The sequence below is a fragment of the Penaeus chinensis genome, chromosome 1 (assembly GCF_019202785.1).
Source record: "Penaeus chinensis breed Huanghai No. 1 chromosome 1, ASM1920278v2, whole genome shotgun sequence".
Lineage (NCBI taxonomy): Eukaryota > Metazoa > Arthropoda > Malacostraca > Decapoda > Penaeidae > Penaeus > Penaeus chinensis.
Window position 1 is genome coordinate 5,738,139 of NC_061819.1, and position 17,462 is coordinate 5,755,600.

General features: G+C 35.3%; 1 protein-coding gene across 1 annotated transcript in view; it reads left to right on the forward strand.

Annotated features, from left to right (window-relative positions):
* LOC125028655 (liprin-alpha-2-like) overlaps window positions 1–16,958 on the forward strand; it is a gene marked incomplete at its 5' end in the record, with an annotated part of 63,401 nt that extends 46,443 nt beyond the window's left edge. The window contains 8 exon segments of the mRNA XM_047618133.1: window positions 3,640–3,944; window positions 5,936–6,007; window positions 8,546–8,696; window positions 8,916–9,070; window positions 9,819–10,292; window positions 11,456–11,612; window positions 12,217–12,333; window positions 13,063–16,958. Coding sequence (XP_047474089.1) covers window positions 3,640–3,944; window positions 5,936–6,007; window positions 8,546–8,696; window positions 8,916–9,070; window positions 9,819–10,292; window positions 11,456–11,612; window positions 12,217–12,333; window positions 13,063–13,140 — 1,509 coding nt within the window. The 3' untranslated portion in view covers window positions 13,141–16,958.
* Between the last annotated feature and the right edge of the window lie 504 nt (window positions 16,959–17,462).

Below are 17,462 nucleotides of genomic sequence, written 5' to 3' on the forward strand. Positions count from 1 at the left end.
TTATTCATTTATTTGTTGTTGTTTTTTAAGTTGAGTTTTATTAATATTATAGAAGGATCTTTTTTTTGTTTGAATATTAATTCTTCTCTCACATTGCATTTCGTGCACCTGCCATTAAACTCAGTAATTTAGGCTGTTCTTCAATTAACTTACTTTTTTCTCCTTGGTTTTTTTTTTGAGAGTCTTCTGTTCCATTTTCGTTTGAACACTTTTCATTATTAATATCATTTGATTTTTTATCTTGCACATTGTAGTCCATGTCTCTTTACCTGCACTCTTTCTTGTCTCTAGTTCTGGTAACAGTACTGCAGGTATATTATTATATATAAATTTTAAGTACAGCTTTATTGTATCCTAGCTTCTGCATTGCACAGTATTGTAATAGGGAAAGTAAGTACAGATTTTGTTATAAAGAAAGGGTGTTTGAAATAATGTTTTTAGGAGGAAATATTTCAGTATTGAAAGAATTTGACAATTGCAAGGTATTAAAGATAAGAGATTACAGTTACAGTAATAGAACTATTTAGTCATATTCATGAAGTTTCAGAGAGTAGATCATTGAAAGTTTGTGTAAGTTAATGTCATAACAATAGTGCCATTTTGCAGCTAATATTGGATAACCATTCTAAATGGGACAGATGAATGGCTCAGAAAAAAATAAATCTGTCTTAGAGTGCTTTCTGTACCTTCTTTGAGAATGTGATTTCTTATAACCTCACTTATGGTAATTAGGTATGCTTATAAAACTAACCGTAAGGTGAATATTCCTCATCTTACTGAGTATTCCTTTGAAATTCCTGAATCTACAAGGTAAGGTTGGCATGTCTTCAAGCTTCCTAGGTAGATATGCAGTCTTAGTCTTCTCGTGTAGAGTTTAAAGTAGAATAGAGATTGTGCATATATAGATATTTTTATATATATATATATATATATATATTGATAGAGTTATTTAAAACATTCTGTAGTATTTCAATAAACTTATTAATTTCCCTCTGAAATGTACCAATTATTGTTTAATTCCTATATTTATTTGGGCTTCTTTATTGCAGCAGCCAGAGAGGATCATTTGCAATATATATCAAGTTTTCTTTTTACACACGAGAGAGAGAGAGAGAGAGAGACAGAGAGAGAGAGAGAGAGAGAGAGAGAGAGAGAGAGAGAGAGAGAGAGAGACAGACAGACAGACAGACAGACAGACAGACAGACAGACAGACAGACAGACAGACAGACAGACAGACAGACAGACAGACAGACAACAGACAACAGACAACAGACAACAGACAACAGACAATAGACAGACAGACAATAGACAGACAGACAATAGACAGACAGACAATAGACAGACAGACAATAGACAGACAGACAATAGACAGACAGACAATAGACAGACAGACAATAGACAGACAGACAGACAGACAGAGAGAGAGAGAGAGAGAGAGAGAGAGAGAGAGAGAGAGAGAGAGAGAGAGAGAGAGAGAGAGAGAGAGAGAGAGAGAGAGAGAGAGAGAGAGAGAGAGAAGAGAGAGAAGAGAGAGAGCGACTAAACCTTTCTACATTGCAGTATAGCATGAGAGTGTTGTTAATTTCCCAACATCATAATTTTTGAATTATTGTTATATGATGTGTTCCCTTCCCTGTTTTACCTTTTTTTTTCAGTGCAGTGCTGTAGTCTGTGTTTGAACTTGATTTCTCTTTCCAGATTTTTGTCCTGTTCTGTCTTACTGTATATATTTGTTGGTTCTCCAGTGTTGAATCTCAAATGAATTAGTATTGAAGTGTGTATTTCTATATGATTTGAAGTGAAAAAAAAAAGATAATGAGAATAAAAAAAAAGTAAATATTTAATACATACAAGAGTGAACAAAAATATCAGGCTTCTCAAAGCAATTATGCTTCCAATATTTATTTATGGAATGTTTTAGAATTTTCCTAATGTAGGTTTCAACGTAGGCTTTATATGCAGTATCCTTTCAGAGCAAAATTACTTTGATTCATTTGCATACTAATTTGAGGCAGGAATTTGTTATCATGAATGACTGAAATGTGAATGTGCTAAAGTCTACAGGTTTGCAGTAGTTTAGATCCTCAATAGACAGGTAGATATAGATAGAGGAATGTGTGTGTGTATATATATATATATATATATATATATATATATACATATATACACACACACACATATCTATACATATGTATATATATGTATATTTATTATGTATGTATATATATTAATATATATGTATATATATTTATATATATGTATATATATTTGTGTATACATATATATATATATATATATATATATATATATATATATATATATATATATATATATATACACACACATATATATATGTATATATATGTATATATGTATATATGTATATATATATATATATATATATATATATATATATATATATATATATATATATATATACATACATAGTGTGTGTGTGTGTGTGTGTGTGTGTATGTATGTATGTATGTATGTATGTATGTATGTATGTATGTATATGTATGTATGTATGTATGTATGTATGTATGTATATATATATATGGATATGTGTGTGTGTGTGTATGTATATATGTGTGTGTGTATATATATGTATATATGTGTGTATATATATATATGGATATATATGTGTATGTAAGTATGAATATACCTATCTATCTATCTGTATCTATATAGATATGTATATAGACAGATTGATAGCGAGATGGATAGTTAGTTAGTTTGATAGTTTGACAGGGGGATAAATTATATATACATATGTATATACATACATACATACATAAACATAGATTTTACACACACACACACATGTATACGTATACATACATATACACGTACGCGTGCGTGCTCCCATGCATGTATGTACATTTATATATCTAAATATTTGTTTACAATTTTATATCAGGGGCATCAATGGGGGAGTGGAGGCCAAGATATTTTCCCTAAATTACACATTTATAGCATTAGTTGTAACTTCAAAATGCTCCTAGAATACCTAATTTTTCAACAAAAAAAGTTTGGGGGAGGGGGGGTCTTACAGCACCCCAGAAGCTGATTGTACTCACTTTGCTAGCCAACCATGACCCCACCCCCACCCCCATCCCTAAAATGATGAAATATTTCCAATATACATACATGCATACACTCATAAATATAATGGAGGGTAACATAATATGATTTCCATAATCATAGTTATACAGTAGTACTAAAAAATACAAGTGAAATCATGAGTGTTTGGACTGAAAATTGACTTTGTCTGTAAGTGACCTTTTTCCTAGGTTTTGTTCTTTTATCCCTTGTTTAAGATATTTGATTTTGTTTATCACTGTGTCTGTGCTGTTTAGGCTATAGAATTGTGTTAGTTTTCATGAGAACTTTACAAAGTTTTGTGGTGTGTGTGTGTGTGATTGTGTGAGTGTGTGTGTGTGTGTGGTGTGTTGTGTTGCATTGTGTCGTGTTGTCTATAATTTTTGTTTTTATAATTTCTTCAATAGTGCAGTCAAATTTATAAAGTACAATGCATAGACTACCTTCAGATATTTTGATTTTTATTCGTAATTAAATCCCTTCTGTTAAACTCCCTTTGCATTGTACTAAAGGAACTTTCACCCTATTCCTTACAGGGTAACCTAGCCAACATGAACCGAGTTGATGGCCGAGATGACAGCCAAGTGTCACTGGGCATGCGAGGTGAAGGCTCTCCGCCGACTCCTCGTTCACTGCGCCTGATGCCCGGCCCAGCCATGATGCCCCCTACGAGCCTGGTACCTGGAGGTGGTAGTGTGGGAGGACCAAGCGGTGGGCTGCCGTCCCAGCTGGCGAGCCTTACCGCGTCCTCCGAAGACCTGAGGAGGTACACCCACGTGCCTGACCACTCACCTGCCTCTGCTCTCACGCCTGGCCTCCAACATCACCCCTACTCACCAGGGTACTGTATATGGTGCACCCACACAACCAGGCTCCCAACTATTCAGCTCAGACAACTCGAGGATATATTCACAGTCTATATGTACACATACTAGCCATGCAGAAATGTTTTTGATGTCTAAAGATACTCTTCCCAGGACTAGGTGGTTACATGTCTGGCCTGTGTCAGACTGTTATTACCCTAGTGTGTGTCTTTAGATTATCAGAACATGTACACACGATTACGAAGGGTGGGGAGCCTGCTTGTGGTTTTGAGGGAGGTGGGTCCACAGGGGTCATATAGTAAAAATAATTATCATATACAATTTTTTTTTTTTTTTCCCCTTTATTTTTGGATACAGTTTTGGTACACACAGCATATTTGGTACACATAAACATGCTTGCTACCCCTACCTGCCCCTTTCCTTCTCTCTCTCTCTCTCTCTCTCTCTCTCTCTCTCTCTCTCTCTCTCTCTCTCTCTCTCTCTCTCTCTCTCTCTCTCTCTCTCTCTCTCTCTCTCTTTCTCTCTTTCTCTCTTTCTCTCTTTCTCTCTTTCTCTCTCTCAGTCTCTCTCTTTCTTTCTCTCTTTCTTTCTTTCTTTCTTTCTTTTTTTCTCTCTCTCTTTCTCTGTTTTTTTTGTTCTGAGGGATTGCTACTATTATGATGATGTTGGAATAGATGGATCCACCTCTCTTTATCATAAGCAACTAACTTTTTTTTATTTGCTTTGCAGCAATGCCTCTTTATACTAATATATTTTGATTATATTTTTGTTTTATTTGGAGAATGATTACCTTCATAGTGAATATAGTTGCATATGGCTGAGGTACTTATCCCAGGGGCTTCAGGAATCTTTCCTCTTAATGTGATAAACTTGGTGCATTTGTGAACACAGTTGTGATGGCTGTTACTGCTTTGCTTTGTGTGTTCCATAATACAATGCTGGGTAGTTTATTATCCAGTTTAGTCTCCCCTTCTAAAAAGTGAAATGAAAAAAGAAAATGGTTGTCAGATAATAGTGCTTCATATTCATACTTTGTAAAAATCAGTCACAGCATTTATTTTAAAACAAAAATATAGATGGACGGTGTAAAATGCTAGTGATATAAAGCATAGAAGGAGTAAGTACTCTTTGCTAAATCATAAAAACTCCCCAAAATGAGGCAATTTGTGCTCACTCAGTGTGTAAGGTTACTATTAGCTTGGTGTTCTTGTCCTCAAGAAAAGTCTATTTGTTATTTACTTATTGTAATATACATATAGCAAGGGTGCAGAGTACGCAATTTTGCATCGTGTTGAATGGATGACTCTGGTGTTGTTGCAAAACCAACACCTTTAATGTCTAAGTCTAGTTAGTTGTTTTACTTCTATTCCCCAAATCATCATCCTTGTCCATGAGAGCCAGTGTTCTGGATGTTACTACATAATACTGTACTATAGCATGTTAAGTGGTTTGAGAATTTAATTTACTTAGTTATTTAGGGGAAATCCGTTTATGGGAATTGGGGATAGGAGTTTGTCTAGTTATTTGACGTAGCAGTCTGTATAGTTTTTTATGCAGTGTGGTCCTTTGAGTCACCCTCATTTTTTATTTTTAGCTTACGTTCATTTCACGCTAAATTTCAGTACATAAGTGCTAACAGTGGGAGTAAATAGACAAGATGTCTAGCTGATAAGAATGCCTTCTGATCCCCCCTCTCCTCAATTAGCTATTAAATTCATAGAATAAATTTTACTGATATGTGGAAAAGCACAGCCATGGTATTGAATTTTAGATGGTATTTTGTTTCATTTTGGTTGCAGTTATTCATGTGTTTTTTTTATCTTTCATTTTTTTTTCTTTTGGTGTGTGAGCCCCTATTAGCAATAAAAAAGTGTAGGTGGTACATTATATAAGTTTTCTTTTGATTATACTGTGTGTGTATGCCTTTATTAACACTTAGCAGTTAGGAAAGGTGTGCTTCTTCCTGGCCATTTGACTACTAACCCACTGTGGGCTGGTATCTCCACAGACCCAGTGTTGTCACCCCTGGTCAGCCCTACTACCCTTCAAACTGCAGCCTTCTCTCCAGCCCCATGCTCAGGTTATTCATCATATTCATCACAATCTTTGTCACTCACTCACCCCACCTTCACCCCTTCCCTACAGTCACTCCCTTTCTCTGCTGATTATGGGCATAACTGCCAATGTCAGTTGGACAGTGTGCCGAGTTCTTTCTCACCTTGTAGCCTTTGCGTACTTGCACCTGTCTGTGGGTTCATTGTTTTCACAGTGGAAACATGGCGGTAGTTAGTTCACCTGTTATATAGCCGGTCATGAATTATAAACTAGTTTGTAGTGACTACCTTTTTAACGACACCACCTGTCGCCCTGTCACGTAGTAATGCACTAACCGTGATTTTGCCCAGGATGATTTTTTTGATCTGGTCAGTGTTTTTATAATGACTAGAAAAGAACCTTTTAGGATGAAATGCTTCTAAAATCAGAAGAGCATGATTTTTTTTATATGTAACATTTTGAATAGTTTGAAATAATATATATATAAATGTATAAATAATTTTTCTCTCTTAAGATGGGACAGAATGTAAGGTTATGTATCTGTTGAAGTACTTTAATGTGTAGTATTTTTTGTACATTCCTTGTATCATTTACCACCTGCTTCGTCAGTTGCAAACTGAGCTTGTACCTTCCTGATATTTTCTTACTATGGTAATTGATGGAATTAGTTTCAGTTAGCAAATCATGTGCTATACACTGGAGCATGATTATCTTCAGATCCCTATTAATTCTACGTTAGGCATCCACAGTTAAACAGGACAATGTCCATTCTCCATATCAGTATAAACTTTTGTGTAAATGTCTTCCTTAAAGTTTGTATTAGACTGAGGGTCAAATGTAAAATCAGTTTGCATCTGTTCAAAGTTAGTTTATCACATGCTGATATTATGAGTAAGTTTATTTCATTGCAACACATGGAGGAACACGAAAGCAAAATAAGGGGCCACTTTTATTACTTCAGTATACTGTAAGTTATGCCTTATATGAGAGACCAAGAGGAAGGAAGAATGCATAGTGCATGGCAGTCCATAAGGACTTGCGTGTCCTTAGGTACATCAGACATGTCACCTGCTGTCATGGTAACAGTTGATTAAGAAGGATATAGGTTGAAGGTCAGAATTTTGCTGCTGCTTCTTTTAGCAGTTATTTTAGCCACTTTGATTCATAACAGAATGTGGGAATATTATTAATGTGTGGGAGTAATCAGTGTCTGGGATCATGTAATTATGTGTATGTTATTGTTTGTACAAGAGAGATTTATTACTCTGTATATGTATTTTTAGGTCATATAATTTCACAAATAAGGACTCTTTTTCTCCCATTATGTGTTTTTGCAGGAAATTAATATAAAATGATGCATGTTTTGTGACCATGACCTAGATAAAGCAATAGGTATAGGTATTCACAGATTTCTGTAGTAAAACATAATAACGTGTTGCATGTTAAAACTTTCTTTAACATTGCAGGAGTGCAAATATGTACTTAGACACAGATTATTATATAAATATATTGGTAGATGTATAGGTTCATGTATCTTCAGTATGTGATAAATAGAAGAAAGACATGTTGAACGTGCAGTAGTACAGAATATACAGATTTTTTTATTGTTCTTAAGACATCTTGTGAACCCAGGAAATTGTCTAGCCTGCCATTTCATTTTGATTACTGTAGAGAAGATATGATAAAATAAAATTAGGATAGGTTCTGTCTGCAGGTTGCATGACATAACAAACTATGAATCGTATATATCAGTACATGGCAAGAGTCGTGTGGAGTTGTTAGTTAAAGTAGGGCTACTTCTCTACCATGGTGCCTGCTGGATGGGGTTCTGAGCATGTCCTGTTCCTCTGCTTCTATTGTTTCTCTGTTTTATTTAGTGGTTTGTAGTGCCTTATTTGATACTACTTTTCCCTTTCTTTATCAAGCAATAGGCTCTGTAAAAATCTACACTACCCAGTATTAAATAGTTTTAGATATTGTGTATTCTATTCAAAATCTAGTTAATTAAGTGATGACTTAATACTAAATAGAATAATTATAGTTACTCCAAATTGGAAAAAGAAGAAAGTAAGATACTAAAAAAAACATGTTAATATGAATAGGTGCAATTGAAGTTCATATAAATTATTCACTTAGAGATACTTTGCAGACTAACTAGTGAGTCCATATGCCTAGACAGAAGAGTGGTTGCATGTCCATGTCTTTGCAGCTGATCAGTTAACAAAGCTTTTTTGATTTAATTTGACTACTTCATTTAAGATCATGGATGTATTTGCTGAGTTTATTAAACATGCATATGGCTGACTTGTTACCAGTTTAGTTTCTTTTTGTTTTTAGTTGTTCTAATTTTAATTTTCTTTGTTTGAGCTTTTGCCTCCCTCCCCGCCCCCCACTGCCCCACTTAACAATAATTTATGCTTGTGGGATTATATCTCATTCTCCGTTCCCCCCTCTCCCCTCCCTCCCCCCCCAAAAGCGACTGCAACCCAGTGGTAATGTAAGGTCGGGGTTTTTGAGCCAAAAAAGTTACCATACTGAACATGCCTTTTAATGGGGACCCCAGAGGTGGTGGGGGCGAGTCCTCCCTCTCTACACCATCCCCCCTCTCTTCCCACCACAGCAGCCAGGATTCACTGCACAAGAGCGTGATCAACCAGCCCAAGAAGAAGGGCATCAAATCATCGCTGGGAAGGTTCTTCAGCAAAAAGGATAAGGTGGGTTTTTTCTGGATTCTAAGGATCATTGACGGTGGACATACATATGTATATCTTATTCTTTCTTTCTTTCTTTTCAGTAGCATGACTTTAATGATATAGTGTTTATTTATGACAGGCAACTTACATAATTTGTCATTATTTACTTTTACATATTAACTCTAGGTAATTGAAAAAAGGTGTTTGCTAGACACATATATAAATTTATTACCATTACAGCAGGTGAAGGTGAAGGAGGCACTTCAACAGCACCACAGTCCAGGAGGGCTGAGTTCTTCCGGGATCTACAGCGACGGGGACATTGGGTCATCTGATTCTCTGTCTCTGGCGGGACTCGGTCAGAAGAGCGATTACGATAGACGTAACAAGAAGAAGTAAGTTTTGCAAGGATTGATATATGTTATTTTTCTTATAAAAAAAAGTATTGCAAGATATTTTTATTGAGATTTTGTGCATTCAGCAACTTCTGAAATTGAAGAATTAATCATCAAATATTAACTCAATGCCACTGGTATGGCATGCACATACATGCCATGCCTTCTGTGAGTTTACTTTATTAATTGTTTTTACACATAGATAGCTACACTTGTACTAAGTCACCAATGAACCAATTTGAGTACTGCCTGTCTCACTCATTTACCCATTTCTTTGATTTATGAAAATATTCTATGTTATCTTATTTTGCTGTTACTAATGTTTATAATATTATAGTAATTATAATGTCTATAATAAAAATAACACCATTGATATTCATAATATTAGTTTAAAAAAAAAAAAAAAAAAAAATCACGCCAATTCAAGGAAAGGTGAAATCACAAGGTCTACTTATGACTTCTTTGTGGCTAAGCACTAGCAGAGCCATCTATGGGCCGAGACATTTCACGGAAAAATAAAGATGCGCACAGCATTTTCCCTAGCAGCATTGGGTTAAATTCTAGTTGACAAATACCTGCATCATTTAGAACAAGATTTGTATGTGCACATGAATTTGATATATGACTGAAATTCTAATGTATGTAGGAGGTAGCAGGTTTAAGAAGAGGTCTTACCATTTCAGTGGGGCTAGAATTACGACAGTGATCTAAGGGCAGGGTGACTAATATTTACTATATTTACTTTCAGTTTGCCGGGCTATAGACATGAATTGCTGGCAGAGGCAATGAAAGCAGGAACACCATTTGCACTATGGAATGGCCCCACCATTGTTGCATGGCTGGAGCTGTGGGTGGGCATGCCAGCATGGTATGTGGCAGCTTGCAGGGCAAACGTCAAATCTGGTGCCATCATGTCTGCCTTGAGTGATGCAGAGATCCAGCGGGAGATTGGCATTTCAAATCCCCTACACCGCCTCAAGTTGCGTCTGGCCATACAAGAGATGGTGTCCTTAACGTCTCCATCAGCACCAAAGACTTCACGTACGACTCTAGCGTTTGGCGACATGAACCACGAGTGGGTCGGAAACGAATGGCTCCCAGCTTTAGGTTTGCCTCAGTATAGGACAACATTCATGGAGTGCTTAGTGGATGCCCGAATGCTCGACCACCTCACCAAAAAGGATCTCCGAGGGCAGCTGAAGATGGTCGACTCTTTCCATAGGTGAGTTCTTTTTGTGATAATAGATAATAACACAACACCAACGACAACAGTCACATCTCTCATTATACAGATAACCCTAACCATGGGTAAACTTAATATCCATGAACCTATTTATCTACAAGCCTAGCTTATATAATAAAATGAATGAAAATAGAAAGACATCCAAATATGCATTTGCAGTATATCAAATTACTGTAAACAATGATAAGCGTGAAATTAAAAGTAAAGATAAAGTAGGACATAATGTAAGAAATATGAGTGAATATTTACAATGTGTGAAGAACTTAAAAACCCAAATACTCATTTGAAAAAAGGTAGGGTAGAATATTGAAAGTGGGAAGGTATTATCTACACATCTCATGCATGAGGGTGGGGTTGTGTCAGTCTTTGTTTGACTGAGTCCTTGTTAACTTCACTATTGTTATATTGTATATTTTTACATAGTTATGATAAAGTTGTGTATTTTTTTAGGTGATTCACGCCCTCAAAATAACATGTGATGATCATTGTTTACGAAGCTTTAATCTGTTGGATCTGAGTCCCTCACAGCTAACACATGAACCAAAATCCGGGAGGTTTCCCTGAGTGGCAACTCTCCTGTATTTCTCTGTGGCGTGTAGGCCTACCCCATACAAACACTTATGTGCAGTCATTTTTTGTCCTTTTCCTAGGTCTGTGTTTGTCAGTTGTTATGCTGTATCGAAATAGAATGTTTTTGTTGAGCATACTCCATATTCTCTCTCCAATAACAGTAACAATAAATAACACTGCATTATTTTGTTATTTTTATATACTTTTGTATTATTCGCTTCTCCATAATACACACTTTTAATGGCGTGATGTCCCCTTCACCAGGATCCTATGGGTTAAAGTGATTAACAACCTCAGAAGAACATATGATCATCACCTAGTGTAGGATAGCACAGTATCTTATAGAATATATTCATCTATACTGTATTTGTTTTAATTAATTTTTAAGATAGTTTTAATGTGTTTTTGTAGTTTTAACAATGGTTTTGTGAATGATAGGACTACCAAGCTGTAGGCTAGCTTGATACTTCATTCTTGAATATTTGATATTTGCACATTGCTTAGAAGCATAAGTCTTGCTTATGATAAGTGTTAACAGCTGTGAAACCTTAATATTTTTTGTTCTTCCCCAGAACATCACTACAGTATGGAATTACAGCATTGAAAAAGATAAATTATGATCGTGTTGCTTTAGAAGAACGAAGACGAAATTGTGAAGAGGAAAATAAGGATGTGTTGGTGTGGACTAATGAACGTGTTATTAAGTGGATTAATGACATTGGTCTAAAGGTCAGTTAACAGTTACTTTGTACCTTTTCTGTGCACCTTAGTTTTGTGTACTTGGTATATGCAAGAACTCATTAAAGTTCATTGAGCTGTTTAATTTATAGCAGTAGGCCTGTTTGGTGAAGTTTACAAATCATGATTATAAAGATTATAAAATCATTGATTCTATACACCCTTAGCTCTTTGTTTTGCATTCTATATTAACTAAATATGATGAAAAGATTTATTATTCAAGTTGATTAATCCTTAAAAGTTGGGCAGTCTTGAGAGCTTATGCAGATGCAGCACATAACCACATTAAACACATACCTGTATTCTTGTATTTACATCTATCTATTCTAATTCAGTTTGTATGATGGGAATGTACATTAAGAAATATGTAAATGCCCCAGCCATTTTTGTTGTACTATGGGATGATGAATGAAATTTACCGTGCATCCTCCTTCAAATATATCTAAATACAGGACACACATCCTTTAGGAGTTTAAAAAAAAAAAAAGAGTGAATAATAATGATGATAATGTTTATCACATGAAAAGGGTGCTCCCTGGTCCCAATTTCAACAAATAGATTTTTCAAACTCTAATACAATTACCTCTTCCAACAGGAATATGCCAACAATCTCATAGAATCTGGAGTACACGGCTCTTTAGTAGCACTTGATGAAAGCTTCGACTATAATGCCTTGGCTTTAGCTCTTCAGATTCCAACTCAAAATGTTCAGGTGAGTTTACCTGGTGTCTTTGGCAGGTTGTGATCTTATCTTATTCAGTTAGTAGGAGAGATGAAAAAGCATTTCAGGGAAGACAAGAAATATTATAAAGAAGTGACACAAGTGTGCAGGGTATTTGTCACACTTTGGTTTTATGTTTTTCTGGTTTAGCTTACTTTCTTTGTTATCATGAATGGAATATTTTTTCTTTTTTGGTTGTAGTTTACTTGATTATCTTTATATATGTGTGTGCTTGTGTTTGCACATTTATACTTACTATATTTATATAAAGTATTTCTTTACTTGTCTCTAATACTTTTATTATCATTATTAGTATTATTATTATTATTATAATTATAATTATAATTATCATTATTATTATTATTATTATTATTATTATTATTATTATTATTATTATTATTATTATTATTATTATTATCATCATCATCATCATCATTATTACTATTACTATTACTATTACTATTATTATCATTACTATTTTTACTACTCCTGTTATTGTTATTACTATTTTTATTATGATTATTATTATTATTATTATTATTATTATTATTATCATTATTGTTATTATTATTTCTATGATTATTACTTTATTAATTCTATAATTACTACTATGATTACTATTATAATTATTACTACTACTACTTTTATTATAATGACATGTATTATCATATCTCATTTGTCTATTTGATATTCACAACTAACCTCATGGTCTATTTCCAGGCAAGACAGCTTCTAGATCAAGAATTCCGCACTCTTCTAACCACTGGGACGGACCGAGCTGACATTAATAAATCTTGATATGAAGCCCCCGCTGCTAAGGATGCTGAAGCTAGGCTTGTTTAATGAATCCAAAGAAGAACAACAGTATAAGCGGTGACAACATGACCAGTGATGATCTTAGATTCATTCACAAAGAGTCAGGCTTCGACTAAACCCAATCGTGTTGCCAGCTGCCTGTGTGACACTGATGTGCAACAGTGATGATTCTATGTGGTTCTAAGTAAAGTAAAATGTCTTTAAAACATAATGAGTAAATAAATAAAAATGGGTTTACGAGGATGGCTATGATTAAAACAGATTGGGTTTCTTGCCTGCAGATCACTTGATTCATCATGGAACTACCTGTCATCTGCCTTGTTATTTATATTCACCAGATGTTGTGCTGCAGTCTTAACTGCAGATTTCACTTTCTGATGATGTAAAGGTGATTGTTGTTATAAATTTGAATGAAATTTTTTTGGTGCATTAGCAAATGTATATGCTATAGTAGAGACAGTGCTAAAAATGGATCACCTTACCAGAAACTCTAGTCGACAGTGGCTATGGATCAGCGAACAAGTCTGTGGTGCGATGTATTCTGTTGAGCTGACGCTTATGATTAGGCTTAGCCAAGCAATAGTACGCTTGGAATAGCATGGATAAAATTACCTGGTACTGTGCAGGGCTGTGAGTCGGGATACGTTCTGCAGAAGCATAGTGCAGCTGAAGGCATGTGACTAAAAACGGAGAGTCGTCGTAACAATAATGGCTAAAGATGTGGACAGTGATATGTATTATACGTGTAAATTTTGACTAGACACTGCCTGGCACAATATGAGGTTTATGGATTAGATTAACTGGTGTACAGCCATGCTTGGAAGAAGGTCAGCCTAGGAAGAAGAGGTAATGCTATCACATTATGTGCTTATGAATACCCGGGGTTAGATGTTGCTGTGCGTGATCTAGGTGATGACAGCAATCGCTATGCCACTGTTGTTGGGTGTATGGAATACATGCTTGTATACATACAGGCATCATTAAGATTAGATGCATAAGTGATACAGCTCTGTAATTAAAAAAAAGTAAACATTATTTATTAAAGCTGTTCAAAGATAAGGAATCATTTCAAGCAGTCAGTTTTATGTCAGTGTTATGTACCAGTCAGTATAAAGGAGTGAGTGAGAATTATCTGGTCCTTCTGGAAAGTTAGCTACATAGGCTGCCCATTTTTTTCAGTGATTAAAAGTCTAGTATTGTACAGATTTGTGCTATAGACAACACAGTGTCTCAAATTTACTCCAAAAAATTTATCGACAATATGGTAATGTTTGTTTTTGCTGCTTTGTTAGTGTGACTGAAACTGCCAAATCAGGTACAAGAGTGTTTTTAAAGTTACGAGTACTGTGTGCTGGTCATAGGGCAGCTCCAGTCAACCACAGGAATACAATGTATATCTGGTGCAGTGTCTGTGTACGCACATATGATTTATATGTAACTGTCTGTGTATTGCCATCATTGTTGAATCACAATGTTCTGGTTTTAATTATATTGACCTTGATGTAAGAAGCATTGGAGACTTCCAAGTGAAGGAGCAGAGCAGGGTTATGGCTAGTTAGGAATGTGCTTCAACTTTTGAAGACAAAAACCATCTTCCATACTTTACATGCCAAACTTGTCTTTGTAATTAATATGTGTAAAAAGCCTACTCATTATCAATTGAGACCTTTGGCAAACAGTGTTGGTTTGTATTAATGTTATGTTTGGTAACTGGCCAGGTTTGTACTGAGAACTATGAAGTGTACTTCCTGTTATCAAGGAGACTTGAGTTGGCCAGTTAACTTGTGTATGAGCTGTGTTGTCATAAGGAACTGATATGGTCTGTACAGTGCACTTTACATTGATGTTGAGTATGATTGATTGTTTCTGTGAAACTTGTGTAAGTAGTGTCCCATTCTCAACGTAATGTTCAGTGTAATGCCAGATATACTCACCTCATTGTTATATGTAAAGCTTCATGTTTACCAGATCATCTAGCCTGCATTCAAATCATGATGTTACATTAGTTTTTAATTTACTCCTGTGTTCTGGTGCTGTGTGGCTGTAGTGACCTCCTCTCTGATCCTAAGCCTCCCTCTACTTGCTGCTTCTCACCACATAGCCCTCATGCTTTCCCTCGAGTGCTGGCCCTGGATCTGGACGACCATTCCATTCATGTATTGTCATGTGCTGCATTGACCCGTGTGTGCTACTACCACTAGCTGGTGCTTCTCCCAGTTTGGTAGTCGAGTTCTAAAACATACCCCTGTACCTCTAGCCTAGGTTTTAATTTTTTTTCCATTCTTTTTATTATTCTGATTATAATTTTTGTTTTTTAAATGTTTTTAACCATTTTTGACATGGGGTCATTTATTGTGACTTGCATCATGAAACTCATTGCTCCCATATCCTCTCTCACAAAGCAGCTTTTTGAGATGAGACTGAACTCACTGTTTCAGCTGATGTGACTTAAACATTTTCCAAATGATTACTAACTTAATTTTAGACAAACTTTCATGTACCCTGTAATAATGCGCCTCACAGAGTCAGATATGCAAAGGGAAAAAAAAACAAAAAAAATAACAAAAAAATCAATATTTTTTATTGTAGAACTTGTTTATCTGTAAAGTATGTTGTTAATCACTAAATCTAAAATTAAGCTGAAAATCTGAAATTCCCTACACACATGCCTACTCCTCCTTGCACCATCCCTTTCCCCTCTCCCAACACTTTATGATGATTCATTGGTTTGCGTTGACCTATGTTCAGAACTCCTTCCAAACCTCCTACCTCTCAACTTTCCATAAAACTCAGTGTTCTTTATGGCAGTATTATGATATTTGCTGCAATTTTGGCTATTTTAGAATGAAGGCCTATGTATCTTTTTATGTGATTCACACAATATTGACTGAATTTTATTTTTTCATATTTTAGATGATATCATTTCCATGATAATGTATAGGGCTGGGTATTACATTTGTGTGATCCTTAGTAAGACTTACTTATTTTCCCAGCAAGGCAGCACCAGTCTTATAATCTTGTCAGTGTTTCGTGCCATTTTCTGATTAATTCTAGGACAAAATGGGCAATAAATTAGTTAACATTTATGATAACATGATTAAAACTAACTGTATTTTTAGTATAAACCTTTTTATATATGGTTATTTTTGTGGAAGCTTGCTCACTCAGTACAAGTTAAAAGGAGTCTTGATCATCATCATTCCTCTTATGGTGTGATCTAGATGCTCTTGTAGAAGAATCATGTGGAATCCAAAAGATCAAATATGGACTGGCCAGGTATATTTTATGTATCAAATCATCTCCAAGTGTAGCTATGTAAGTAGATTGTTCAGATGTAGAATAACGAGCCCAACCAAAGTGTCGTTGGTGAGAGCTCTTTGCCCTGAGTCACCCCTAACAGGCTGCTCAGGGCAAGGCCTACCAATACTACTACTAATCTTACTGTTCACCTCACTGCATCTACGAGTGAGGTTTTGCTGTGTTGATTTTATGTCACTTTACGTTCAACACTGATGCCATGATCCTCCCAAGTATTCTGAAGTGTGATGCATGTTGCCTTCTGCTCGTGGTCATTGCAGAGGGATCAGCGGAGAGAGAGAGAGGTAAATAGAGAGAAAGAGTGTGAGAGAGAGAAAGAGAGAAATATAGAGCCACCTCCAGTGTTTGTGTTTAAAATTGTATATGGGTGGGATCATGGCAGCTCTTTACATATCTTGTGTCATCGTCTTCTCTTTTGTTACATCAAAGTACTTCAAAAATCATGTAATATATCATTAATAAATGATGATTTCTTAAGTAGACAAGATTTTTTTAAATGAGCCACCTTAATTTATTGTCTGGTAAGTAGTCAAAATTGAGTACCATTTTTTTGTTTTATTTTTATTGATTAAAGCAATATTGTGTTTCTGTACTTAGTACCACTGTCTGTACCCACTCTCCTGTAGTGTAGTTGTCATGTACTCATTTTATGAACATCAGTCATTTACATTTATATATATCATTATTAGCATTCATATAACCATATCCTAAAATGAAAATGGATATTAGAAAACAGTAGCCTTGGTTTTCATCACCCAGTAATGTGCAGGTTTCACATACGCACTAGGTTAAGCATTTTCATGATACTGGTATGAATATTTCTTCCTGCTTGCAGTCTTGAACCCATGAGGGTGTAAGCACCTTCTAGTAACCATTAGACTCAACAAGAATACATCCTTATTTTCTTTTTTAGATATTCTTGTTGTATTAATCAGACTGTAGGATATATGGTAATGTACAGGCATCTTCTTAGAAGGTATATTGGT